The sequence below is a fragment of the Aotus nancymaae genome, unplaced genomic scaffold (assembly GCF_030222135.1).
Source record: "Aotus nancymaae isolate 86718 unplaced genomic scaffold, 86718_ANA_hifiasm-v0.15.2.pri h1tg000064l_1, whole genome shotgun sequence".
Lineage (NCBI taxonomy): Eukaryota > Metazoa > Chordata > Mammalia > Primates > Aotidae > Aotus > Aotus nancymaae.
In genome coordinates, this window is record NW_026988479.1 from 7,791,687 (window position 1) to 7,819,043 (window position 27,357).

At 51.8% G+C, this 27,357-nt stretch overlaps 1 protein-coding gene across 7 annotated transcripts; it reads right to left on the bottom strand.

Moving 5' to 3' along the window:
- Nucleotides 1–587: 587 nt before the first annotated feature.
- On the bottom strand, nt 588–27,357 carry SEPTIN8 (septin 8). 7 transcript variants are annotated; one of them, XM_012443675.3, is made up of 10 exons: nt 27,226–27,357; nt 15,738–15,858; nt 14,560–14,755; nt 14,037–14,223; nt 12,837–12,998; nt 12,153–12,249; nt 11,821–11,989; nt 11,501–11,633; nt 11,167–11,357; nt 588–1,933 (listed from the first exon to the last, which is right to left on the bottom strand). In XM_012443675.3, the coding sequence occupies exons 1-10, from the start codon at nt 27,253–27,255 to the stop codon at nt 1,768–1,770; spliced, it is 1,452 nt and encodes a 483-aa protein (XP_012299098.2). In that variant the 5' UTR covers nt 27,256–27,357; the 3' UTR covers nt 588–1,767. The 7 variants fall into 7 exon arrangements, with proteins under 7 accessions (XP_012299098.2, XP_012299234.2, XP_012299177.2 ...); XM_012443811.3 differs by having other exon boundaries at nt 14,037–14,217; nt 27,226–27,274; XM_012443754.3 differs by having other exon boundaries at nt 588–1,930; nt 27,226–27,274.

The following is a 27,357-nucleotide window of genomic DNA, read 5'->3' on the forward strand; positions in this document are numbered from 1 at the left end:
GTCATCTAAAAATATAGGACCAAGCCTTCAATGTACTTGGTACTTGAATGTTTACTCATAGACAAGTCTTATTAGTCCCTCTGTGCGGAAAACCATAGCTTTTCCAGAACTGAACCACCTTCAATCAAGGTTGGAGGAAATGTGTTTAAAGATTGTGATGCTGAAAAACCCACAGGAGGTTTTATCAATGTGTCTGTCTGGTGAAGACTAGGAAGATCAAAAGCATAGTTTTCTCTCTATATCCAGTACCCATGGTAGGGATCAGGAACAGGGATGGGCAGAACCGATGGCTCCTGGAAAGCTTGGGGTGAGTTCTTGCAGCTGAATAGGAGAGATGGCACAGCCCCAGCCTCCAAAGCACCCTTGGGTATGAGCTAGCATGCAGTTGGCAGATCAAGACCTGGTTTCAGAGAGGGACCATGTAATGTTCACTACATAACTACCTGAGGATTTGACAGATAGCCAAGCTCTGGTTTAGTATTTCTTTCAGAAGCATTTTCTGTGGTGGGTCACAGGAAGACAACTCCACCAAGGTCATGAATGCCCAGTCCCCATGGATAAGAAAACAAAGCTACTATGACATGATGTAGGGCTTTGGCCTCTTTATTTCCTTTTTACAGGTAATTCCACAAGTAAACGACTTTATAAAGCACTATGGCTCTGACTATTCCCCGAATGAGCTGCTGAGGATGGAGCTGGCTATTCTGGACACATTGCACTGGGACCTCTATATCGGGACGCCGCTGGATTTCTTGACTGTAGTGAGTAGGAGGCGTTTAAAGAGTCTACCCTAAACTCGTTTGTGCCTTTGGAACAGCTGTTTACAACATAGGACGGCAAAGCACAGGCGTGCACACGTCCTTGCACATGCACCACAGTGAGGTGACCCACGAGGCTTGTGACATACGGAAGAGTAAAAAGGTATCTTAAATCCAACACAGTTCCACCAGACTCCCACTTCTAAAGGACATTAAATTAACTTTACAAAGATTTTTAGACGGCACTATTATGGTGAGTTTCTCTTTTAAATACACACTGCAAAAATATTTAACTTTCCATTCTATGAATACATAAATATCTGTCTGCTTTTGCTACACTTTACACACATTCACTTAGCTGTCTTTATTCACCTACACACAATCCTTGTTGAGGCTTTAGACCATATTGATCTGGCACTTAAAAAAATATCATACATTAGTTTGTATTTGTTTTAGTTGGGGGAATGATGGTCATCCTTAAGGATATGATTCTGTTAGTAAGGCAAAATTATGCAATGTGGAAATGTCATGGGATTTTGGTTTGTTATGAAGCATGAAGATTAAATTACTAAGGGCTGTTTCTTTATGAAAACTAGCCACTGTTGGCATGTTGCAGAGTTTCTTCTTATCATAAGCAGATACAAGTAACTTTTCTGCTATCTTCATCTTGATTAATATGTTTCTATTTTTCAGAATGGAAACATTGTCATCTAGATACTCTGCACTCATAATGGCCATGTCAGAAAGCAGACATTTTTTTCTCTCTGGAGTCAAAGCTCAGCTTGGCCACAGAATGGGCATTAAGCCTCAAGCCCCTTATGGGCCCATGGATAGGAATGAAAAGGGTTGGGCAACATTTGATGTTCCCTGATGGAAATTTAAATTGTTTGCACTTTGGGTCATTGGTATATGAAATGTATGGGGTTTTCTGTTCTAACATTAAAAACCATGGTCTCCAGTTTCATGCCCTGGTGGTCCTGAGCTGGCCCCATGTGTTGGAGCTGCTGCCTCAGAGGAATCCTTCCCTCCACGTCGCATCCCTGACCAGGCAGTTGCAGCACTGTATGGCGGGCCACCAGCTGCTGCAGTTCAAGGGCTCCACACTGGCCTTGGTCATCATCACCTTAGAGTTGGAGAGGCTCATGCCCGACTGGTGTGCTCCTATATCTGATCTGCTAAAGAAAGCACAGGTAGACATCAACTTTGCCCCAAACCAGGCTCTGTGTTTTGCCCCTTTAGCTGATGCACTCTGAACCCAAAGGGGTACCCTTTGCCCTCGTAGCCTCTGGAAAATGTACTGGCCATAACCCTGGAAAGAGTCTACCCAAAGGCTAGGCTTTCTACACTTGGCCATGCTCTATGCACTTGAGATGGAACATGTGTTCCCTTCACTGGACCAATGAAGGTGGTCTCTGAGAGTGAGAGAAACTGTATCTCAATGGCAGCCCTTGTAGCCAAGAAGACTGTGAGTAGGGTTAAGGGGATGTCCAGCTTAAGAGGAAGCAACCCTGAGCTTAATACTGGGGAGCATAAATTCTAAACTCCTTCACACTTCGCCTTTGTATGAGTATGGTACCAGATTCTGGGGTACCATGAGGCAAGCACTGGGGGTGGGGGTGGGGGTGGGGGGAGGCATGGGGAGAGGAGTGTGTCAGAATCCCTCAGAACAGATAGGTTAGGGTGGAATGCATAGATTAGTGACAATTTTACTGAGGTTGGAGATGGATGACCCTGAGATGGTAGGATTAGTGGTCCTTAGTTAGGTGGTTGGGCCTTCCTGAACTTGCTTCATGCTAACACTTTGGCACTCAATGGCCAATTTCTTAGAATGTACAATGGTTCTGCTTCAAGATGGCCACTCTATTCTAATACAGGTTGGTAATATGCAGTACAGCTGCTGCAAAGAACTTGTAGTGCAGCAGCTGAGAAGTTTTCAGTCATCCACCTGCACAGACAGCGTTGTGCCACTTGCCAACCAACCCCTCTGCCTCCACCCCAGGACCTTCAGAGCATAATGTGAAACCTCCTTGCTTGGACTACTGTGAGTTCTTTGGCTTGTTATGAATCCTGTAAAAAGAAGGGAAGGTGGCCCTGGAAGAGAAACTGAGAAAAAGTTCCCAACTGAGTCCTTGGGAAAAAAAAAAAAAAAAAAGGAGGGAGGGAAAGGCAGGCTGGGGTCAGTGGAGGTCAGGGTGGTCTGAGAGACCATGACCCTGTCTTCCCTTTTTCTCCTCTGGACTGAAGCCAGGGATTATGAATGAATGTTCAAATGGCAGCTTGTTTTTCCTTCCTTCTCCGGCAAGGGTTGGCATTGGCCTCAGAGAGCGCTGGAATGTGAGACCAAGAGGCAGGCCTGGCTCAGGGCTGAAAGGCTGGCACTGGTTCTGACTGACCAGTTCTTGCTGCTCTACCTGCCAGAGCTGGCCAGATCCTTCCAACTTCCCAGGCCTATCCCAAACACATATGCAGTGCTTCCAGTCCCAACTACCCTGCCTGCCACTCCTTACATGGGACAGTCTCTGCAGACACATTTATCCGGACGTGGCCATGACTTATGTCTTCCCTTTACAAGGACTGGATTATAAAGTATGCTTTGTGTAATGCAACTTGAGAAAGCTTTAAGCATATCTTTCCTTTGTTACTCTTAAGCAAAGTGGTTTAAGTTATTAGTTTAACTAGAGGGATTTTTGCGCTAATGAATGGGTATTATAGGCTAACACCTGTGATGGGAGGCATAGCTCTGAGCGCTTTCTGTTGCGATGAGCAGGTTCTGAGGCCGAGCCGGCTCCAACCACAGAGCTGCCAGGAGGAGGAAGTGACTAGCATGGCTGTGAGGAGGAGCCAGCTGCCTCTCTCAAGCTGTGCTACCACAGAGCCATTCTCTAAGCAGGGGAGTGCAGCTGACGAAGATGCCAGCTGGGGCCGTGTAAGTTGTGTTGGGGACATGAATGACTGAGCCACACATTCAGAGGTGGTTTGTGAAATCTTCCACTGTGAACTTTTTTTTTTTTTTTTTGTAAATGTGCTAAGCCATGAGGTGGGAGGGGGAATGATTTACTAGGTGCAAAGTGGTCAAGGGCCAGATGTCCTATAATTGTCTATATTATAGAGTCAGTATACATATCTATTTTTTCTTGACACACTTTTGCTTGTTGGAGTTTTTGTTAAAAATACACTTTAATTGCTTCCAATCCTGTAAGAATCTTATTTTGCATATATCAGCTACCATGCATTTAGGCTTGCAAGAGTCAGATACATTTGGAACACTACTTCCTAGGTCATATCAAGAACTCTCCTCTAGGCCATCATCCATTTTACAGATGGAGATGCTGAGGCCATGCTGCTCACAGCCACAGCTTCCAGTGGTAGCCGTGAGTGCTCTCTGCCTCCTTCCTTCCAGTGTGAGTGGGAGCACAGTGCACGAGGCAGGAGAACATCCTGAGGGCCCATACCAGCTTGGGCGTCCTGGGCTTTGGGGAATGCTGGAAGACATCTGGGCTGCTTAACCAGGTGGCTCTAGATGTAAGCTAGATTCCCAGAGCTGATCCAACTCAACCTCTTGGAGAAAGCAGAGGGGAGATCTGTGAGTTCTGGGATCTGTGAGGGTAAGAGACAACCCTCTGCTCTGCTCTTCTGTAAATGATAGAACTCTTCTATAGGGAAGCTAACTTTTTATTTCCAAAATCACAGTTGCAGATTTTAAAAGGTCGTGTGTGCTTTTCAGGTTTGTCTTGTGGCCCCAGGTCCCATCTTACTTCCCTCTAATATTCCTTTCTGATATTAGGAACTCCTGTCCCACCTCAACCCAGAGATTGGGAAACATTTCTCAGGGATAAATATAGATACAATCCATCTTCCTTTTGACCCCACCTGTAGAAGGGATTGGTGAAAGAGTGAGGCTGAAGAAAATGGAGATGGAAAAAGCTCAGAGGCAGATACTATGGCACAAATAAAGGTAGGTAGGCTCAGGGAGGAACAGGGTAGCGGGGAGCATCATGAACCTGTCTTAAACTTGTCCAAACAGTACTTCCCTGAAATGAATGAGCCAAGTAATTTGATAATGTTTCTACCACCTAGGAGGCCCTCCTCCATGCTGGCTTCCTGGAGAGTTTCTGTCCTTCAAAGCTTGGTGAATACTTTGCCTCCCTGCTACCTGCCTTCCCACAGGTGGAGCTGAGCTATACCTTCATTAGGGATGTGTGCATACCACTCTCCCTGCAGGGATCCCCATCTCAGTCCCCATTTTCTCATTTTGGTCTTCCCAGAGTCTACCTAGCACTCAATGGAGAAAGCGCCTTAGCAAACCCATGTACTTTTTACCACTTCTTTCAACCACCAGTCTGCCCTTCCTCAACCAAACTTTTGCCTGTCCCCTAGGGCTTTCAACCTCTATAAAACTGTCTCAGGTCCATCAGCCTACACCATCCGGCTGTGTACTTTAACACTGGCCACACTTCTAACACTTTTTCATCATCCCATTGAGATGTTAAGGAGCAGCTGTAGCCCAAGAATTAAGGGTACAGACTGCCAGTGTTCAAATCTCAACTTCTCCAGTAACTTGCCAGGTAACCTTGGGTAATTACTTAAACCTCTGTGCTTCAGCTATAAAATGGGGAGAATAATGGTCCCTAATCATAGGATTAGGATGAGGATTAGAGGAGTTAATGCATGGAATGTGGTTCTGAGTGGTCCTGGCACTCAAGTGTTAGTAGTCCCCTGGCAAGCCTTTTTCCTAAGGAGGAATGCTCCTAGAGGGCAGGTGCTCCTTCTCTCATGTCCTGCACCCAACAGAATGGGACCCAATAAAGATCTGTGGACCACAGGCTGCACCTTTACCTTCCTAAGTGTGACTTTCCTATGACTCTTCCCTCCATCCCCCACTTATCCAAGAGCCTTTCACAGATGCCAGTAGCAGGGTTTCCTATTAAAACAATTCCTACAGAAGTAGATCAACCTCCACAAAATTCACAGAACAGACAAGGTGTATTTTATCACAATTATAGCAGATTAATGGGCTCAGGAAACTTGTTAAATCAGAAGAGCTACTGCCCAAAAAAGACACCACAGAAACTCAAAATAAATGCAAAATTTAATGAAAAAAAATGAGTACAAAGTGAATGGAAAAGAACAAAAACAGTCAATGAATGCAGGAGTAAATGAATTAACACGTGAAGCAAGTTTAGAAAAGCAGGTTAACGTAACAGTCTAGCAAAGCCACACTTCCCTTGGGCCTCTAATCCATGAACCCCACTTAACAGGGAGCCCACATTTAGACATACACAAGCATATGCAGTCAGTATGCACAATTACAAACCACTTAGATCAGGTACCCACAACTAAAAAGACCATATATCCCCATTGGCCTGGGACAGTTCTGGTGTATGCCTGTTGACCTGGTGTAATTAACAGCATCCCCTTGCTCAATAGTCCCAGTTTGGACAACAAATTATATGGTGATTCTTCTACCCCAAACCAACATGATTTATGAAAGACATGATAATAAATGCCAACATGATCCTGTAAGACAGCCCTAATAATGCCAACAAATGACAATGGAGTGGTAAATGAGACCCTGCAGACACGGTCACATTCTATGAGGGCTAGCTTGTTAAACAGTGCCAAGTTTTAAGCTCACCCTATGCACCAAGGTTTAATTTGGTCTCAGCTAAAGATGACAAAATTCCAAACACAAACAGCAGGGGAAGAGGTGTGGTGAGGCTTGCTAGAGGGACCTGTGGAGGCAGCTCAGACTTCAGAAAATGCAAGTCTGTCAAGTGTCCCTAAAGATACCAGGAAGGCTTAGACCCACAGGCAGGCAGCCAGCCACAAGTATGGCCTTTCGGTATACCCGGGGTGCAACCTGGATGCCACAATGTACGAATGGCCAAATCTGCCCACTCCAGAGTCCCAGGTTGGCCCATGAACCAGGAATTCTCATTTCTTATGTAACCAATGAACCTGCTGGGTCACCAGGCCTCATCTTTAGAAATACATTAGCTGAGAGAGGCTATCTTAAAAGTCAAGTTCTGACCCAACTGAATACACTTTCAGACATAAAACTGCCCTAGAAATGAGCCACTGGCAGCCCACATTTGCCCTGGATATGCCAGTTTACCTTTTTAGATAACCTCAATGAAGCATCAATTTTCAGTCACAACCAGATGCAGACTTACTGTGAAGCTAATGAAGCATAATCTTCAGGGCCCCTTCCAAGGCCCTGTACCTAATTTTATATTAATATTGTTTTTCTTAAGTCTTTCTAAATAATTCAAGTTTCCAGCCCCACAAAATTTAGATTCATTCCTGGTCATGGCATAAACACTTGCAGAATTGTCACTAGAACCTGCTCCGCTGCTGGAGCACGGAGCATCTCACAGGTAAAAGCTGCCTCTTCCTGGCCGTGCCTCAGTGGACACACACAACTCACCCCTCCACCTCTCCCTGAGCAGAACATCATCTCAGGGACACAGGAGGAAGCCAGGACTTGGTCCTGGAGATCAATAATGCAGGCCAGGCAGAAAGGGGGAAATGGTTATGCGAAGGAAGACAGGAGCATGAAAAGCAAACTACCAATTCCATAATAAATTAGCACGGCTTCCTGAGGCTTCCAGCCAGGGAGTATGCTAGACTGTGAGCTCCTCGAGGGGAGCGCTGTGCATTCCTCTGGGTAGCTCCAGTGCCCAGCACGGTGCTTCAACATTAAAGCTACCCTTCCTTTCATCTAGTCATTTTCCATCTCCCATTTTACCAGGCAATATTCTCAACATTGACATTTTCAGTGGCTTGTAAACCTACAGGAGCATAGAAGAATCAAAGCTGCTAGTACGCTAGTACTTCCTTAAAATGTTCCCCTTTGGAGTGCAGCTGAAGGGGCAAGCTCCTTTGCTGCTCATTTTCCCCTAATTGCCTATATATATCAGACACCTTCATCTCTTCACCCTGTGACCCAGCCAGGAAAGAAGCAATGACTTTGAGGTAACAACCTTTTTCCCACTGAGCACTCTTTGCATTTGGAATATGCAGGATTCGCCCGGGAGTCTTAATTGGAGTCAAACACTTAACACGCACACATGGAGTTGGTCCCTGTTTACAGGTAGCACCTCTGGGGCACAGACAATGGCTTTGGGCTGCTGTTCCATTTACATTCACAGTAAAAACGTTGGACATGGTCTCGTTCATGTTCCACTTCCATCCATAAAGAAATGCCAAACACTGTCATGACAGGAAGTTTATTACCCACCTCTCCCTGTATATGATAGGCATACTTTATACATAAGAAAGGTTTAGCGGTATTTTTAGTTTTTAAAAATCAGGGAATCTGTGTTACTTATGAAAATAATGGGAGAGGATATTATTTGTCTTGAGGCTGGTTCCAAAATAAATATTTAGAAGTGTTTTAAAGTTACTAAAATTAAGGTCTAGGTTAGAAAAATTAAAATGAGGGGAACTGGGTGAATTTTGCAGCATGTATACCAGACCACGCAGCTGCACCTAGGGCACCACATGAGTTGCCATCTCCACGCTGAACAATTAGGCCTAGCATCCCAGCTGGGGCCTTCGCTAGAGCGGCACATAACTGCTCCGTCAGGGAATAGTGACACTGTAAATGGAAGACCAGCCACTGGCTCTGAAAAAAATAAACCTCGTCAGTTTTGGATTCCAGCATTCATGGCTTTTACGTGTTTGCATAGAGAGGGGTGGCCCCCCAGGCCCGGGGCAGCCTGCGGCCAGGGTCGGGTGGGGGGAAGCAAGGCTGTAAACACTGGAGTCTGTATCAGCTCCCAGTCCGTCCTCACACCATGTTATGGGAGAAGGGTCACAAGGTGTAACTCAAGCAACTTAACACATGAAAGTCTAAAGTCCACTCTTGACATGTAAGTTTGTGCGTGCGTTAACTGAAAAATAAAAATAAACAAAACAAAAACAGACACATTAAAAGATACGCAGACCAAATCAAACAGAAGCAAAAGACAGCAAAAGATCGACACTGAAAAAGGGCAATCAGTTTGGCATTTGTGATCAGCAAAGCAGAGAATTCACTTCAGTTTGTGGCATCTCAGGCTGAGGGTCAAGGTCTGATTGGGAAGTAATTTTGCAAAAAATTTGGATTAAAATTTAAAGAATAAGTACAACCAATCAGAACCACTCAAATGGTCACAAAACACACCCCTGCTCCCATTCCAAAAACGCACTCCCCACTCATTCTAGTCCCTTCACCAGAGTGGCACGAAGGAGTGCTCCCAGTCACCCCACCTACCCCACTCTTGGCCTCCATGGGGCTGTCACAGGAAGAGAGTTTTCTCTCCCAGGAACCAAACTGACTGAAGCTTTCTAGCATGTCCAGCAAACAGAAAAGACCTGTTTTCCAGGCCCAGGCCTAGAGAGCATACCATGGAGCCCAGGCCACATGAGAAAAGCAGGGAGACCAGACACTAGTGACAAGCCCCACCCTGAGGGCTGTGCTGGTGTCCTTTCAGCCCGCCTGCACACACTTTCACCGGCCCTCAGACCCTGAGCTGGCCACAGATCCTTGCCTGCAGTTTCCACAGCTTATTTCCTAGGGAATCCTGGCTACATTTTCTTTAACAAGATAGCAGGAAGCAGGGCAAAGTCACTTTGGGTGCCAGCACCTGGGTCACAGACCTCCACCCCCTCCCAGAAAAATCCTGATTTCTGAGCTGCCAGCTTGAACTCTACACAGGTTCCAACTCGCAGAGCCCCCATGCTCACCAAGCCGAGAGATGGGCATGGGAGCAGGGCTGGAAGAAAACACAGAGCAGAGGGGAAATTCATGGTTGAGGGGAGTACAGTGCTGGGGTCCTCCCTGGGGACAGGCAGGGGCACATCTGTCCCAGCACTGTCAGCTGCTGGGGTGGGGCTACCGGGCATCAAAAGGAAGAGAGTCTGTCTTGAAGCAGAGGACAGACCTTAGGAGTGAAAATTGGGAACCAGTTCTAACTACCTGGTTCTGTCCCCCTCTCTCCCCCAGCAAGAAGCCCTGTGAGTTTCTTCTCCTTGGTATGTGTTTGTGGGCCTCTGTGCGTGTGTACTATGTATGCTGGTAGATATGTGCCTGAGTCTGTGTATGTGATGGGGCAGGAGAGAAAGACAGTGTGTGTGCACATGTGGTTAGGAGATGCCATATTGGGGGTGTGGTGGGGGCAGGGCTAACACCAGAAGCAACAGCCCAGGGCCACAGCTAACTATGCACTCATGGCCCTAATGGCTAGGCCCCACTGCCACCGAGGAAGGAAGGGTCTGGGCATACACATCCCCAAATATCCCAGGAGGAAATTTATCCCAAGAATGAGGGCCAGGATGGATTCACCTGCTTAGTTCCTAGGTTGGCAAGAGAAGGATGGTACCCAAGATAGGCTGGGGCAGGGAGAAGCAGGGATGGACAGGATCCCTACAGTGTGACGTGGCATGGCTGTGAATGAGGTGGGTGAGCAAGGGAGAGCCCCAGCAGCCGGGACATCTGAACTCCAGCTAGGGGTGTGGAAACAGGCTATGAAGATCACCAGGGAGAAGCGCCTCAGAGTTGTCCCCACCTGGCCACTCCACTGACTGCACTCCTGGTGCTGGGAAGGGCCTCCCTGCCATCCAGTCTTTCTCTCCTCTCACTACTCTGCAGGAACAACTCTAGCCTCTACTTGAAGGGCAGCCCCTCTCCCCAAAAGAACCCACAGAGCCCCTGTGGGAAGCTGCTTTCCTCCTTTCAGCCCTGCAGGCCCTTCAGAACAGCTGTGCGGTGATCACAGTGTCCAGGAGGCTGGTGTTGGCTGGCGCAAGTGCCCACAGTTCTCCGTCGCCACCTACCAGCCAATACAGGCCACACAACACTGTCCCACAGACTGAGGAGGGATGCACCACAGCTGTCCAAGCAGAAACCACCATGGCTTTTGGAATCTGGCTGGAAATGCTGACATTCCCAGGTCCTGTCCCTCCCCTGGCCTGAAAGACCATTCCCAGCATTCCCAGAGCCCTGCAGCTGCACCCTCTCCAGGCTGCTCCTGGCCCGTGGGGCCCCGCCTTCACCACGCTGCAGCAGGACCACAGCTGCCAAGGGGGCTGCAGGAGAGCAAATGGGTGAGCAAGAAAGGGGAAGGAGGAGGAAGAGGAGGAGAAAAAAAGGGAGAAGGGAGAGGGAGGGGGAGCACAAGATTGCCTGTGCAAGTGAGAGTGCCTGAGTATAAGAGCAATCCAGACCACAAGATAATGGATCACTAGCGAAAGAAAAAGGCGAGCAAGAAAGCTGGGGGGAGAGCTGCTGATGATGGGGGAGAACAAAACAGGCAAGGGGCAAGAGAGGGCGAGCAGGAGAGCGAGAAGGGAGGTGAGGGACGAGAATGGAAGGAAGAGCCCACAGGAGCAAGAGGAGCCAGCGCAGGGGCAGCCTGCCACCTACTTCTTCTTGTCCTTGTCCTTCCTCAGGGGCTGCTGCGAGGTGGCGTGCAAGGCCTGCGACTGCAGGGCCTCCACTGCGGCCTTCCGGCGGTTGAAGGCGTTGGTCTCCTCCTCCAGTTCGCGGCGCTTTTCCTCCACCTTGCGCTTCTCCTCCTGGTGGACCCGCTTCAGGTGCTCAAACTTCTCATGGAGCTGGCAGCAGAAAGGGGGCAGAAGATGAGAGGAGAAAGAAGAGGAGGGCTTGAGCCTGGGCCGGGAAGGCACCCCCACCTCTACCTTCAGCCGGGCCTGCCCTCCCTCAGCTCCCCCACCCCAACCCCTAGCCTGGCACACACCTCCCTTTCCTTCTCCTTCAGCTCCAGCTCTGTCTCCTTCACTTTGTTGACAAACATCTGCCTCATCTCTTCCTCCTTCCTCTGCAGCTCACTCAGGAACTCCTTCCTCTTGGCCTCGTATGTCTCTTGTAGGCTGTGGAGACCCAGAGAAAAGAGGCAAAGATGGGATTGTGGCAGAATGGGGTAGGGCAGAGGCAGAGAAGGAGAATCAAATGGGCACGAAGGGTAAGAGGATGCTGGGGTCCCCCAGGGGACAGATGCCAGTGTGGCGTGTCTGGCCACAGCTGTGAAGACAAGCTCACTCTGGCTCAGGCTGTCACCTGAAGGGCTGACTGTCACCATCGCTGTCCTGAAAGCCCATCTCCTCCAACTTGCAGCGCCGGTACAGCTCGTAGTGCCGGCTGTGGGTCTGCTCGCGGAGGTCCTCCATATTCACCCTGATCAACATCTCCCGCAGCTTCACGAAGTCACAGTGATTCTCATTCTCCACTGAAAGCAGAGGGCCCGTGGGGCATCAGGCAGGCAGGCAGGTGGGCAGACTCCAGAGTCAGGGTGGGCACGCAGTTGGGCATGGGGAGGAAACAGGCAGCAGGGCAGGCCAGGGGACTCAGTTCTACCCCCAGCTGGGGATACACTTCCCCTCCACACTCACCCTGCACCACTCCCCAAGGGTACTGCCGTGCTCGGACCAGTTTGTTCCCCACCTTCACCTCCTCGGTGCTGCCCACCACGGCGAAGGGCAGGTGTGCCTGGAAAGGGGCCCAGGTATGCATGAGCCCTGAGCTGACACAGGCTAATGGCAGACTCTCCCTCCCTGCCCCTGTGTCCTAGGGAGGGGCTGCCAGACCTGAACAAAGGCTCCAGGGCCAGATGCTTACTTCCTGGCTCTTTTCTGGAGAAATGTCCCAGAACTCCAAACAGGCGAGTGGGCTGAACCCTCAACCCCCTCCCTGGTGCTCTTGACTTTCCAGGCTGTTCTTTCAGCCCTTGGGCTTCCCAGAACCCATCAGAGCTCCCTGAAAGAACCTGTGAGCTGGGCTCCCTTCCAGGTTCCCAAACCCTTAAGCCTGCTCAACTCCTTCAGTTTCCAGGCTCCTCCCTGAGTCTAGATCTTGTGACACCCAAACCTAGGGTCCTCAGTGTAGGCCCAGTATCAGATTCCTCCTGTCCCCTGCCCATAGATGTAAGACTGGCCAGGTCCAGATGCCCACCCTTCTGTCCTGGAGAAGCTAAGGCTGGAATCCTGGGGAACAAGAGTCTCCTGGGGCTGTGTCAGATCTGTGCCGGCTCCTCGCCCTCTGGCCCCAGGGCCCTGAGGCCCTCGCCCAACGCTCACATTCATGACTGCGTTAATCTCCGCAACAGCCTCGTCATCCGTGGGAAACTGGTAGATCTGGACCCCGTTGCTGACCAGCTCGCCCATGATCTTGATCTTGAACTTGTGGAGCTCGCTCTTGGAGATGGTGTCAGCCTTGGCGATGATGGGAATAATGTTCACCTGCCAGGTTCAGGGGAGGGGACAGCAGGCTGGTTGGCTATTTTGAGCAATGGTTCCCATGCCATGCCCAGGATACGGATACCCATGCCCAGGGCAGGGGGGGTGGGAGGCCAGAGGGATGGAACTACTCCCACAGGCAGTCATGGTGCAAACCCAGCCACCTGTGGCCATTCTGATGGGTTTTAACAATTGGCTGCAGTGCTTCTTACAGCACTGGTTCCCCCAAATGACCATCCAACCCCAAAATTGGTCCCCCAGGCATAGCCAGCTTTGACCCAGAATGCTCTGAAGGTCCTCCAGAGCAGGCCTGGGGCCTGACAGAAGGAGTGGTGGGGGGCTATGCTCCCTACTAAGCAGATAAAAGGACCCATCAGCAGTAGCCAGAAGAAGACTTCAAAATCTCCCAGGTCCAGGCTATCTCATTTTTCACAATAAAAATTAACTCCCGAGATGGGAGGGCAGTCATGTGAGAGCTGACAAGGGGCTGTGCGGCCACATGCCCTTCAAGATGCACAACCCTTCCTGACCTTCCCATAAAGCTGCTCCCTTCTTTGCCCTTAACAGTACCTACTCCTCATTCACATCCCAATTCTGGGCCTTAACTCTCCTCTCCCTAATGGGCTCAGAAGGAAGCAAAGGACATTTATGTCAGGGAGGGAGGGGGAAGTGAAGGGAGGAGCTAGAAATTAGGAATTGAGAGACAGAAAATGAGCAGAGAAGAGGTTGAGACGGGAAGGGAGGTTCCCTGGGGCGAGAGGGAGACAGCGGGGAAGAAACACTATCAGGAGGGGCAGGGGCCAGCAAGGTCGAGAAAGAGAATAATTCAGTTGCAAGGGGCTCAGGGCCAGACCCAGGGCACAGGACTCTGGAGAAAGAGCCCAGAGCAACGAGGGCCACTGGAGCAGGAGGGACAGATGCAAGACAGAGAGAGGATCGAGCCAATGGGGGTCCGCCCTCAAGCCCCCGACCAGGTCCCTGAGGACCACAGTGGATAGGCATGACTATGGAACCCGTGGAACCGGATGGGGAAGGGGATACCTTGCTGTCTAGTTTCTTCATGGTCACCAGATCCAGGGACTTCAGGGAGTGCCCCGTGGGTGTGATAAAGTAGAGGCAAACGTGGATCCTTGTGTCATGGTAGTCGAAGAGTGAGCGGCGGATCTTCAGCTCCTCCTGCAGATAGTTTTCAAACTGCGCATCGATGTAGTCAACGATTGGCCTGTAACTACAGACAGCTCCATCACCCAGGAGGCTGGCAGCTGAGATTGGGGGCTTGGGGTTTGGAGGGCTCAGGGCTCAGGGCCAAGCCAGGCTATACGCCTGCCTTTTCTCTCTGGGAACAAACAGCTTCTGCCTGAGGATCCCTGTCTAGGTGCAGGCAGCTGACCCCTTCTCCAGACACTTAAAGGAGTAACTGGTCAGCTGGTGACCACAGAGCCTCAGATTTTCCCCAAGAGGCCCTCCCTGGCCCCCTGCAGTGTGCAGGCTGGGCTACTGGTATGGGGACCAGTGTGGGTGGGGTGGGAGGAGGCTCAGTGGGGCCACCCTTCCCGCCTCTTGCCTCTCATCCTTATTGATCTGATCCCCGAAGCCCACGGCATCCACAATGGTCAGCTTGAGCTGCACATTGCTCTCCTGGAGGTCGTAGGTCTGGGGCCGCAGGCGCACACACGCCTCGTGGTGACTGGCTTCCTCAGTCTCGAAGGTCGTGTTGAAGAGCGTGTTCATCAGTGTGGATTTGCCAATGCCGGTCTCCCCTGCGGGGTGGGGACAGAAGGGGAAGAAGCGGGTATCACAGGCTGGAACCAAGGCTGGCCTTGGCTGGTGGCTAGGCCCAGCAGGTCTCAGGCATCCACGGCCCCCAGACAAGAGAGAGAGGCAGACCACCCACCCCATCCCTCTTCACCCCCATTCCCCAAGAACTATCTTTTCCTGTAGCCTCAGAAATAACGTGTGGAAGAAAAAGCCAAAAGGCGGACTTGGACAGAAGACACGGCTGTGTGGGATGTGTGACGTGTGTCCTCAGGGAACAGGGAAGAGGCAGAGCTGGGCAGCTGTTAGACACCACTGCAGACCCAGTCACCTCACACGTAACCTGCTCTACACGCCACCCCTCCCAGGCCCAGGGTGGTCACGGGGCCAGGAGGACCAGGGTCTGAAGCTACCAGTGGCTCAACCCATGCACCCCGGGCAGCCCCAGATCCATGCAGTTTTAGCAGGGGGAACTTAGGATGGGCTGCTTGCTGAAGCACACCTGCAGAGGGACCAGCACAACACTTTGTGCCCTTCTGGGAGTCCCAGAGAGCCTCTGAGAGCCTCTCTGCTCGGGGCTGTATTTGTTCATATGCGTGCTGGAGCACTTACCACAGGATATGGTGATGAGGGGCGGACCTGTTTACCATAACGTCCTTGACACATGGTAGGAAGCAGTAAATGAGTACATATTTTTTAAATGAACAAATGAATAAATGAACCTGGATCTCTGTGATAAACACCCTAGTTTACAAAGCACTTTCATGAGCCTGATCCGGTTTACCCTTCATGACAATGCTGTGTCAGGCCCTGGCTCCAACTCTATCCTTGACCCTGGCAGAGACACCAACCAAATCCTCATCCTGACACCCCCAAAATTTCACTCTGCTGGGAAGGCCCCTTGCAGCTCAATAAGGGGCTAGAAGCACCCCCTCTTCTAGGAGGTTCTCACCTACCCTCTGTCTGAGGTCAGGCCCTGACACTTACCCACACAGAGGATGTTGAAGCTGAAGCCCTGAGTGACCGACTTGCTGACTAGCTGGTCAGGGAGGCTGTCAAAGCCCACATGGCCGCCCAGGGAGAGGCTCCGGGGCTCTGCCTCTGCATTCTGCCAAGAGAGAAATAAAGCAAGGCATGAGCCCAACGGGGAAGAAAGGTCAAGGTTGCGGGGGTGGGTGCTAAATCTGAGTTAAAACAGCGAAACAGCCCTGTCCCTTGTCTGAATTCTCAACAAATCTCAGACACACCCTGAACACCAATTCCAGGCCAAGTTTCCCCAGAGGGAGCCCAGTGGCCCCGGGGGGAAAGGCCCTTCCACTCTGTGGCTCTGCTCAACTTGGGATGGCTAGTGATGGCTGGGCTGAGGGCTCCATCTCTCCTGGCACAGGTGGTCCCAGGGGCTGTGGCAGCTACCCCTAAGGGCCCACTTGTTTTCCTACTCAGGAGGAGGCCCCAGATGGTCCCAGAGGCCCAGATTGGAGAGTGTGTTTGTTCCTGCACGCAGCTCTAAGGAGAGGGGGAATGCTGCCCCTGCCCAGCCATCCCAGCCCCTCCTGCTGAGGCACAACTTAAGCAGGGGCAGGTGTGGTCTGACCCCTCACATGTGTACTCCCTCAGGGGGGCCTCTTCCATCAGCTGGACTCGTGGTCCTCCATGTTCACTGCTGCTCCTCACACACCCATGTGTGGGACTCATGCAAGGACTCATGCAAGGAGCCGGCCCTCACTCAGACAATCCCCCACTGGGGCTCAGGAGTGGGTTCCAAAGGGATCGAGACTCTGAGGCCTCCTCCCTTCTGCCTCAGTGGTATTCTCTAGAGACCCCCAGCTCCTGGCTCCTGCCACCCTCCCACCCCATCTCAACCCTGGTTGTCTAGACTGAAAGTTCCGAGTGAGAATGTGGAGGCCTGGGCTTAGCAGAGAGCTGGGTGGCAGGCCCCGAGTGAGCTGAGGCCACCGGAGCTGACCCACCACTCTCTAAAAAGAAACCATGAGGACCCGAAGCAGAAGGTCATGGTCACACTCCAACTTATGTGGCTGGTTTCTCTGACTCCCTGGAATGGGGTAAAATGCTACCCCAGAGAAGGTTCCCAGGCTCAGTCCCTCTGGAGGGCAGACCTTAGACAGCTCCATGTTGTGCAGAGACATGCCTCTTCCATTGCTGAGCCCCCCTGCCCTGAGACAGCTAGAAAGAGGAAGGAGAGGAAAGGGCAACAGATTCAGTCTCTTCTGCCTATAGCTGCGGGGGGAGGAAGCAGGTCCAGCTGAGGACAGCCCAGGAAAAAGGGCCAGTGGGAGTCCTCATGCAGATGTGGATACAGGCACGGGGTGAGGACCAGATCGGGGGCTCTGGCTCCTGCCCCACAGAGGCGTCTCCTCAGCACCTGAGCAGCTGACCTGCGCTGCAGCCCACTGCCTTGGCCTGAACCCCTCTGGCCATCCTTCCCTCCCAACCAGAGAACCCTGGCAGGCACTCAAACCCAACCTTCTCTTCTCCATGATTGATGTCCCACGGCAGCCTTGCATCATGACTCCCAAGTGTGGGTGCTGGCAACCTAGACCCCACGTGGCCCATCTGGGCAGTTGTACCATCCCCTCAAACAAGTCAGGGCTACCCCTAAATCTGCTCTCTCCCACAACTCTCTCTCAATGGAGCCTCTGTTCTTATAGCTAACCCTTTCTCCCCATCACCCAGCCCCAAAGGATCTCCCCACTCAAGCTCAAGTCTCCTTAGGGCTGCAAACATCATCGGAAAAGGAGGTCCCAAAGGCAGCTTCATCTCATTGGTGCCCACATAAAAAGCAGTTAATGAATCCTAGGAGGTGCTGGGTTCGGTCCAAACCCCTTAGTGTGGCGTCCCAGGCCTTCCTCACTGGCCTGGTTCCAGCCCAGCTGGTAACTCTTAGCTCCCTTTTCAAACTCCACCCCTCCCCTGGGGTCTACAGCTTACTCTACCTTTTCCTTGGCGCCTGCTGTCACCTGGTCCCCAAGCACTTACATTCCAGACCCCTCACCCAGCAGTGATCCTTTTCCTAGTACTATTGGTTATCCTTTTTTAATGCATCTTGATTCTCCACCTATTCTATAAGCTTCTCTATGTTGGCTGCAGGTTGGGGAGGTCAGGTTTTCATTTCTTCCCTCCCTCCCATTACTATGCCCAACATGCTGGACAACGCTACCATTTATAAGTTACTGAACACAGCCTTCAACTGCTATGGCATTGGGGCACCTCCCCACGTTACACAGGGCTTCATTATTGAGTCTCTATTCCACCTGCTCGTGGTAGCCTAAGGATCAAATGAAGGACACAACAGTCAGTCTAGAGCTTTTTTATTATCATGCAAGACTGAAAATCTCCAAAATTTAAGGCGTGCTGTGCTTGCAAAGAAGGCTATGTGTTTATTCATCCTCTTCTTCCAAGGGGTGACACAATCAGGATGCAATCCAACATCCTGTAGTCTGCCGCCAAAACCCACCAAGTCAGCTGTATCTGGAAACCACACACACACACACACACACACACACACACACACACACAGCACCGCAGAGCACTTACTGAGAAGCAAAGGCCATTCCTTTCCTGTTTTCCTCCACTTTCTTACAGTTCTAGGTTCCAGAGGCTAAGTGTAGCACTAGGAGTGGTGGGGGCAGGTCTCACATAAACCCACCTATCCACACACATCAACTGCAGAGTGGCCTCCCCTCACACAGCTCAGCTATCTCTGTGGAAGTGTGGGGCACATCCCTAAGTAGTTGCCCAGGCTACATTCTGTTATGGCAGGGACCACACATCTGGGGCAATGTCTGTTCAGGAGCCCCAGGGACCAGTCGGGGTTCTGAGTCTATGAAGCGTGCGTGAACACACACATGTACACACACAGAAGAATGACCACTGGCCCTGATGGAGAGAGTGTTGTTACCTGGTCCCAGGAGACTGATCTGACCTCCCGGCTTTACCAAGGGGTGACTCTCACTAATGCCAACTCCCTGACCATAGATTTGGCACTGACATGTGACCTAAGTTGCTCCAGGGTGCCTACCCCAGGCATCTCTACCAACCTGAGTGGGGTTACAACCTGGAAGGAACCAGCAGCTTTTGAAGTACCTCCTCCACATCTCAGCTATCATGACTCAGAAATAGAGTCAGCTCTCCCAGTGGCTACCAGCCCTGCAATTTGGTAGGTAAAAACACAGCTCCAATTCCCCGGGGTGGGAGCCAATCAGCATGATCCCATGATTGGTGCAGGTACAGGCAAGTGATGCAAGTTGAGCCTTTATGACCATCTTTTGACCATTAACAGAGCTAGCCTAAGGCTGCAGTCCACTCACAGGATGGCAGAGCCAAGAAAATCACAGAGAAGAGAGCGAGCCAGTGTCTGCCCTATCTCTGGGCTTTTCCCCTTGCCCCTGGCCATATCCTCTTTATTGCTGAGGCTAGTTGAATGGTATTACCTATTACTTGCAACTGAAACATCTTCAGTGCTATAGGATCCAAAGCAAAACTCTGGATGCAGAGGAACAGGGAGAAAGTGAAGAGAGCCAGGAAGGGAGGGACAGTGTGGAAGGTAAAACATCTCAGTGTTCACAACCAAAGGAAGGAATGTACGTCTGAGAGGATACCAACAGCTCACTGAGAACCACCATGCGTGAACTAAGCCAAGTGATTTATACCCAGGCTCTTACTTAGTCCTTTCTCACTGTGGACGGCAGAATCCGTGACGATCCCCATTTTACAGGGGAGGAAACTGAAGCACACAGAAGCTAGGGAACTAACCAGAGCAGAGCAGGGATTTGAGAGCAGACCAAGCTCTTGTCCCAAACCACTCTGCTACATTATCTCCCCTGTTCTTAGCAGGCTCCCAACTCATTCATTCAGTCACTAACACACACTCACTGGACACATCTGCTGTGTGCCAGGAACTGGGATGGCTGCCAATGAAAACATAAGGACATCAGATCCTTAACCTCAGAAGGAAGAGTCTAAATTCAAATGCCTCTAGAAGCCAGGCAAGTAACATATATGGGTGAAGGGGAGCAGCACAGTAATAACAACGGTGACAACAGACACAGCTAACATGTACAGCACGCTTACTCTGTGCAACTCTGATTTAATCTCATTAGTCCACACATCAGCCTTATGAAATAGGCTGTAGCAGCCTCCCCATTGTCCAGATGAGATAATAGAGGCATCAAGAGAGTGTGTAATTTGCCCAAGACCATACTGCTCAGGAGAGTGAAGCCAGGATCTGAATGGAGACAACATGACTGTGAAGCCCACGCTTCTGCCTGCTGGATGAAAGACAGCCGCTGACTCGACCAAGCGTGGGGGCTCCCGGGGAGAGGTGGGAATGGCAGGGAACTGCAGAGCCCATGCTTATGCTCAATCCATGGTGGCCGCAGTTCCACAACTCCAGCCAACTGTGGGAACGCAGACCTAGTGTTGCCAAATCTTCTCATTTTTAAAGAGAACTCAAATCTCTCTCTCTGTATCTATATATATACATACATATACATATATATACACATATATATGTGTGTGTGTATATATATATACAGGTATATATATGAGACAGAGTCTGGCTCCGTCGCCCAGGCTGGAGTGGTGTGATCTCAGCTCACTGCAACCTCCACCTCCCAGGTTCAAGTGATTTTCATGCCTCAGACTCCCCATTGGCTGGGATTACAGGCGCGCAGTCACCAGGCCTGGCTGATTTTTGTATTTTTAGTAGAGATGGGGTTTCACCATGTTGGCCAGGCTGGTCTTGAACTCCTGACCTCAGGTGATCCACCCACCTCAGCCTCCCAAAGTGCTGGGATTACAGGTGTGAGACCAGCCCAGAAATCTATACTTTTATGTGAAATTCTATAATTTTTAAAGATTGACAACCAAACTAAGAATACCATGAGGGCCCAATACAACATGTCAGGGGGCTGGTGTGGGCCAAAGGCTGCTGGTCTGCAAGCCGGCTCTGTTGGGAGAGTGAGCTGGAAGGACCATGCAGCCAGGCTCCATTCTCAAGTCAAGAAGCCCCAAGACAGACTGCTCTGTGGGGAGGAGCCTTCGGGTGGGACAACTTCTTGCACCCCAGAAAGAGGCAGACCCAAAGCCTCTGGCTCATTCCACACAACCAGCTCCCTGCAGTACTCACACAAGGGTGGAGGTTCTAAATGTCTTCAAAGTCCCAGGATAGAGAGAGTTGGCAGCTCTGAGCTCTACACACGCAATGAGAAACTCCATGGGGCCATTATCCCCTCTCTAATCACTAACAAGCTTTTGGCTCCTGAGCCAGGCCCAGGCTGTGTCATCATTTCTTTGGCACATCAAAGACAACAACCAAAATAATAACTGCTCAGGCCGGCTGTGTGCTCCATGCCCGGCCGTCCAGGACAAAGTGGAGAACGGCATTTTGTTATGCAGCCCAGTGGATAACTAGGACGCCCCTTTCCTGATCAGGAAATGCTCTGTTTGAGCCTCCTAGAGCAGCCCTCCTAGAGCAGCCAAGAGGAGGAGCTGTCCCTTTTAACAAGAAACAAGGTGGGATCTGGGAAGAAACTGCATCTCATGGCTGCCCACACACAAAAACGGGTTTTTGATCCAGAAAGAACTGGAAATCTGCTGAATGTCTAAACCAACAAAGTCAGGGAAGCTGTGGGTGAATAAAGACTTCTGTGATCCAGACCCCCAAACTAGGCTGGTTGTTGCGATGGGAGTAGAAAGGATACCCCACCATAGGTGGACTGGCTCCTGAATAATGGACAAAGAGCAGCCCCCAAACCCCAGGCCTTCCAGAGTTCTCCAGTGCCTTGGACTTTGGATGCTTTTCTTCCTCTGGGCTCCATGCCTAGCACCCACTCACCTGTGCACCCAGTCAGGCAGACAGGAAGCCCACTCCCCAGGGAAGCTCCAGTCCTGGGGGTGGCCCTATTAAGTAACTGAGCAATGAATCCAGGAGTCAATGCACCACTGGGAGCCTTCTCCACCCATGTTCCTGGCACAAACTATGCTAGCCCTGGCTGTAGCTGCTCCCAGCAGCCTGGGCCTTAAATAGCCAGAGCAGAGGCCTTTAGCCAGAACCCATGGTCGCGGTCATAAGCACAATTGTCCTTGAGCCTGAGAGGAATCCTAGGAATTTTCCCAGGAAAGGCTTAGGCTCTGGTCCCAGGATTCCACAGCAAGCCTCTAAGCCCAGGTCAGAGGTTACGGGAAATAACCAAGGAGACGTATATGGGAGGGTGGGGGTGGGATGCTGCTACCCTGGGCCAGGAGGGAAGAATAGAGGCAGGATATACCTGTCCTAAATCAAGAGGACACCTGGGAGCCGAAGCATATTTCTCCTACAGTGGGAACAGAAAACTTGGGAGAAGATTCAAGCAAGGATCATCCTCGATGGTGCCAACATGATAGCAATCAAGGTAAGAGGGAGAGAGCAGCTGGCTGCCAATCATCCTCACGAGGCCAGTCCTGCTCCAACCATTCTGGGAGAACTTTGGGAGCAAAGCCATCCCCTGACCCCAATACTCTATTGTCTCTGCTTCTCTGTCTCACTAAGAGGCACTGTCTTCCCTTTCTGCACACAGCCAGCCAGGCTGCAGCTTATTAATTTGGGATGGTGTGTTTCACACTTTTCCCATCAAAATCTGATTTCCAGGAAGCTAAAAGTACAGTTACTGGTAGCTGGGCCAATGCTCGCCACCCCCAACCCCCAGTCCTAGGACAGACACATTCTTGGCCTTTATTGTGCTTCCTGAGAGGGAGTGGTCTATCCCACCACAGAGCAGATGGGGAAGGCACTCTGGGCTGCAGAACGTACCAGAACTCCAGGCATTCATATTTTCTCACTTAGCTCAGGGACTCCAGTGGCAGTCTCCACTGCCTTGTAACAGGGAAAGCCACGAGTGTTCTGGATATCACTGGCAGGAGGAGGTGGCCTCTGTTTCACCAGCAAATGAAACCCTTGGAGGAAGAATGTGGGCAGCAAAGGTGCCCCGCCTTCTCTCCAACCCCAAGATGGAAGCCAGTGCTGGAATGGAGTAGAGGAATGCACGGCCACCAACATTGGTCGGCAGAGGCATGGGGGCGGCACCACTATACTTCTCTGTTGCTTGTCCCATTCATTCCAACAGCAGTGCAACATTAGTTTGTACCCAGTCCCAAGAGCCAGGTCTGCCAAGTGGACTTGGGACCATACCCACAGTCCCTCCTGAACCTCAGGCCTCAGGCAGTCCAAGCCCTAGAGGCCTCTCAGAAAACGGCCAGCCACCCGCCAGCTGACATGGGTCCCTGTACCTTCCTCTGCTGGTTCTGTCCCTCTAACTTGGCCTCTAGGATAGGGAACACCTGAAAGCCATGTGTCCTGATGTGTATCTAATTTGCCCCAAGAACATGTAGGGTAACTGCACGCAGAGCCAAGATGCCCCCTGCCCTGTCCTCCACTGCCTCTTCCCAGCCCCAGTTCTTACAGGAGTTCTGAAGGTTCAGATGGCTCTAAAAGAAGTCAGCAGAGTGCCCCAGCTCTACCACGAGGGCATGGAGACCTTGGGAGGGTGTCTCTTCCCCAGGCAGATGTGTCTCCATCCTGCATGTATAGCTCTGCATCTGGTTGTCTGGCAAAGCTTTTGCCTTGGGAGCCATGCCTGGGGATCGTGAGACCAAAGCTGGCAGCACAGAGGCAGGAAGGCTGGGGAGGCTGCAAGGGACACACAGAGGCCAACTGGCCCTCAGGCCCTTTGCTGTATCATCCTGCAGCTGCTCACTTCTGGTAGCTGGACTTGAGCCACAGAGACATTTATGGTAGTTACTGCCCCAAATATAATATATGCTTCCACCTAGCCCATCCGAGGGCTCCACCCTCTCTATCATCTCTGGTGTTGGAGTTTGGGTACTACGGTGTTAGAGTCTGGATCTTGTTCCTCCGACCTTTACTGGCCAATGACCAAAGTCTGCATCCTCACCCAACCTTGGGCTGTTGGCATCAACAAGACAATGCGCACAAAGCACCCACCTCCCTCCCTGTCATCCAAGGTTTTTGACAAAAGTCAGACCCTGGGTTCCCAGCCTCCATCCAGTCTCCCTCCTCCTTGGCCCTGTGCTCAGTCTCCTTCTTGCCATCCTCTCTGTTCCTAGTGTGTGTGCTCCCTGGGATGACCAATACCTTTGTATCAGCCCTGCAGCTCTGATGCACTGCAATCAAGATCCCAAGCAGACCTTCCTAAGGTGGGCACGCATAGTATGTTATGATGCCCAAGAGGGAGGGAGTGCAGGCAGACTCACCTCCTGGGGGAGAGGGCAGAGCTGCGGCCCTGCAGGTGGTGCTCACATGTGCCCTGAGAGCTGCACAGGTGTTTCTTGCTCAGCTCCCATTTCTCTTTGGCATGGCTCAGCAAGGAGGTTACTGGATGTTTATACAAGATGGGGAGATACCACTCTGACAGAGACCTTGAGCCCCACTTGGGTGAGGGCTCTCAATTCCTGCTTCAGGAGAGACTAGGTACTCCCTGGAGAGCCCGATTCTTGGGGAAGTATCAAGATTATGGGGGTGACAACGGAAGTGACAGACGGTGCTGGGGATAAAGCAGAGATGGGGGTAAGTGACTGGCTGGGAAGAAAGCCAGTGTGAGGCTGCGTGCTGCACGTTTCTTCCTCTCCCCCTCAGCTTCACCTTCCCCAGGACCCAAAGGGTCTCTCACCACAGGGTCTGAACCTGTGAAATTCTGGCAGGAGAAACACTGGAGCTGGCCCTGGGGAAGGAAGGGCTGAGCCCTAGAGTCAAGGTTCCAGTTGGGGTGGGGGGAAGCAAGAACGGACAGGAGTCTGGCTGTCCAAGGAGGGTAAAAGGCAACAGACCCTCCCCAAAGGGCTGCCCCACCCACGCACACACAGGCGATGCCCACCCTCACCCCACGGCTGATCTAGGGTGGAACAGGGCCCGGTCAAGATGCCAAGGCTGTTGGCCTGTGGCGTGTACACCATGCTATGTGAGGACATGGGAACCCAGCACACATGCATCTCAAAGTACAACTCTGTATGCTGTCTAAGCACCAGGTCAGGACAATTCTCAGGCCCTACAGTACTAGTCTGATCTCTAGGCTGGCCAGAGGGACAGTGTAGACTTGACACGACTCCATCACATCCCAGGGCTTGCGAAGCACCTCAGCATATTTCCAAATATGCCATGGACTGCAATTAACCCTCCACAAACTCTTTGAGGAATCAGTGTGGCTGTGCCCATTTTACGGCAAGATAAAGGCAGAAATGATTTTCCCAAGATGACAAGCCAGGAGGGGTGAATGGAGTCCAGACTCTTAAATTCAGGCCAAACTCCACCCAAGGTCTCCACCCAAATCCAACCCTACGCAAGTCCTCTCAGGAGGCTGACAGCCCAAAGTGCGGAGGGTGTGGAAGGTGTCCATCCCTCCAGCTGAAGCTGGCACAGCAACCAAGGCCCTGCACTCAGGCTCTACGCCCTTGCCTGAGTCAGTCCCTGCTCTGTGCCCTGGCCACCCCGCAGCCAGTACCCAAACTCCTCACAGGAATGGTTCGAGAGCAAACACAGGAGCCCGGGGAAGCCCTGTCCAACCCGCAGCCTGGCCTCTCAGCTAACCCTCTGAGGACCATCTCTGGACGAGCAGGGATGGAAGCCCTACTGAGAGTGCCATGAACAGGGCAAATACATCCTCTGCTGCCTTCTTACACAGGGGGCCTCACATCCACGTGGACAATAAGTAGCATATATTATTTATTGTGTCCTTACCATGTGCCAGACACAGCTCTAAGTACCTCCTCTGAATTCTCTTGTCGAATCCTCACAATACCTCTATGATAGAGGTAATATTTCTATCCCATTATACACACGAGAGCACCAAGGGGTTAAATAACCTGCCTAAGGTCACATGGCCAACAAGGAGTGTCTAGGATTCCTATCAGGCTGTCTGATTCTGGTTTCTCTACATACCTCTCCCACCTGCAAGATCAACTGTTAAACCTCTGGCCACAGACAAGACCCAGACATAACTTTCCAGTCAGCTGGGCACAGAAAATGCATTCAGACACACATGCAGACACCCAGGCACTCACGGGTCTCTTGGCCTCCAGCTAATCAACAGGTCTGTTAGGATTCAGGTGCTGCCCTCCTTCAGTACATAAATTCCAATTTATAACACGAGGCGAAGTGAATCTCTGAGTAGTCCAGCCTCTGAATCTGTTCCTCATGTATTTAAACTTACTTAACTGACATACAGCCCCCCTCCTCAATGGGAATAAAACACCCCAGTCTAGAAATTACGAAACCAAGAGCTCCTGCTTTAGTCATGCACATTTCCAAAGTAGACGAAGAAATGTATTTTCAGATTAAAGGGAAAATTTACATATATAAATTCGGATGACAGTATTTATAGCATTAATTACATAAGTCCTGGCTCCCTTATTTAGCCCCAGAACCAACTCGTTATCGTTCACATATTCAGAATTCCCCCCTCCCTCCAACAGCCCTGGGCCCCCCTCCTCCTCCTCCCCTTCTCCCCCTCCTCCCCCTTCCAGCCGACCAGGGCCTCACATGCTGGCAAGAGGACACAGCTTCCTTCACTGTCACAGCCTAGCCTCCCAGACACACCCAGATCCAGCCTTAGACAGCAGGGGACGTCCAGGCACAACCCCCCAAAGGCCTCCCTCCCCCGAGTGAATTATGAAAACCTTTAGTAAGTTGGCTATTGGCAGGCTCCGGCCCAGTGAGACCCCTGCAGGGACCACCAGGGACGTCAACCTTCTAAGGCCCTGGACTAGAGCCCAAATAAACGCCCACTGGGCTGAGTCTGGAATCCCTCCAGCTCCTGGGGAATGGCTGCCGCAGACCCGACCACTGAGGCCTGACCTGCCTGGAGTCGCATCCAAGATCCCGGCGCGGGAAGCGGGGGCGGAGGGGAGCGGGGGAGGAAGGAAAAGCAGGCCCAGGGTCTTCAGGACTCAAGTCCGCAACTGTCCTGAGCTCATCTGGGGGACTCCCTCGGATCCCTGGGGCTCCATCCGCCCCCCCCACCCCACCGCTGTACCTATCCCGCAGCACCTGCGTGGCTAGGAATCTCCCCAAGTGTGCAGAAAGAAACACCCTGGGCGATGGGGGTCGGGAGTGTCCCAGACCCTTCCCTGCGGCCCCGTGTGTGTGTCTGGGTGGGGGGGCGCACCCTGTCTTCGCACCTGCCCGGAGCCAGGCGGGTCTTTGCTCCTTCCCGCGAAAAGGGTTTGCTTTGCCTGCGCCCCAGGAGGCGACCCCGGCTAGCCGACCCGCAAGGCAGGCCGCTCGACGCTCCGGGATCCCCAGCTAGCGCGGCTGAGAGTCCGCGCCAGGGTCCTCGAGCTGACCAGGCGTCGAGGCCCGGCCGAGGGGCACTGACAGCTCGCCTCGCGCCCCCCGCCAGCTGCAGGGTGGCCCCTCCTGCGCCCCGCGCCTCCCGCGCGCGCCGCGGCCCAGCGGGGCTCTCACCGAGAAGCGCTCCAGGTCGGTGGCCGCCATGGCGAGCTCCGCACCGGGCGGGCGGGCCAGGACCAGCGCAGGGGCCGCGACGGGGACCAGCCGGCTGCGGGACGCACTCCGCCTGGGCGGCTGCGGCTGAAT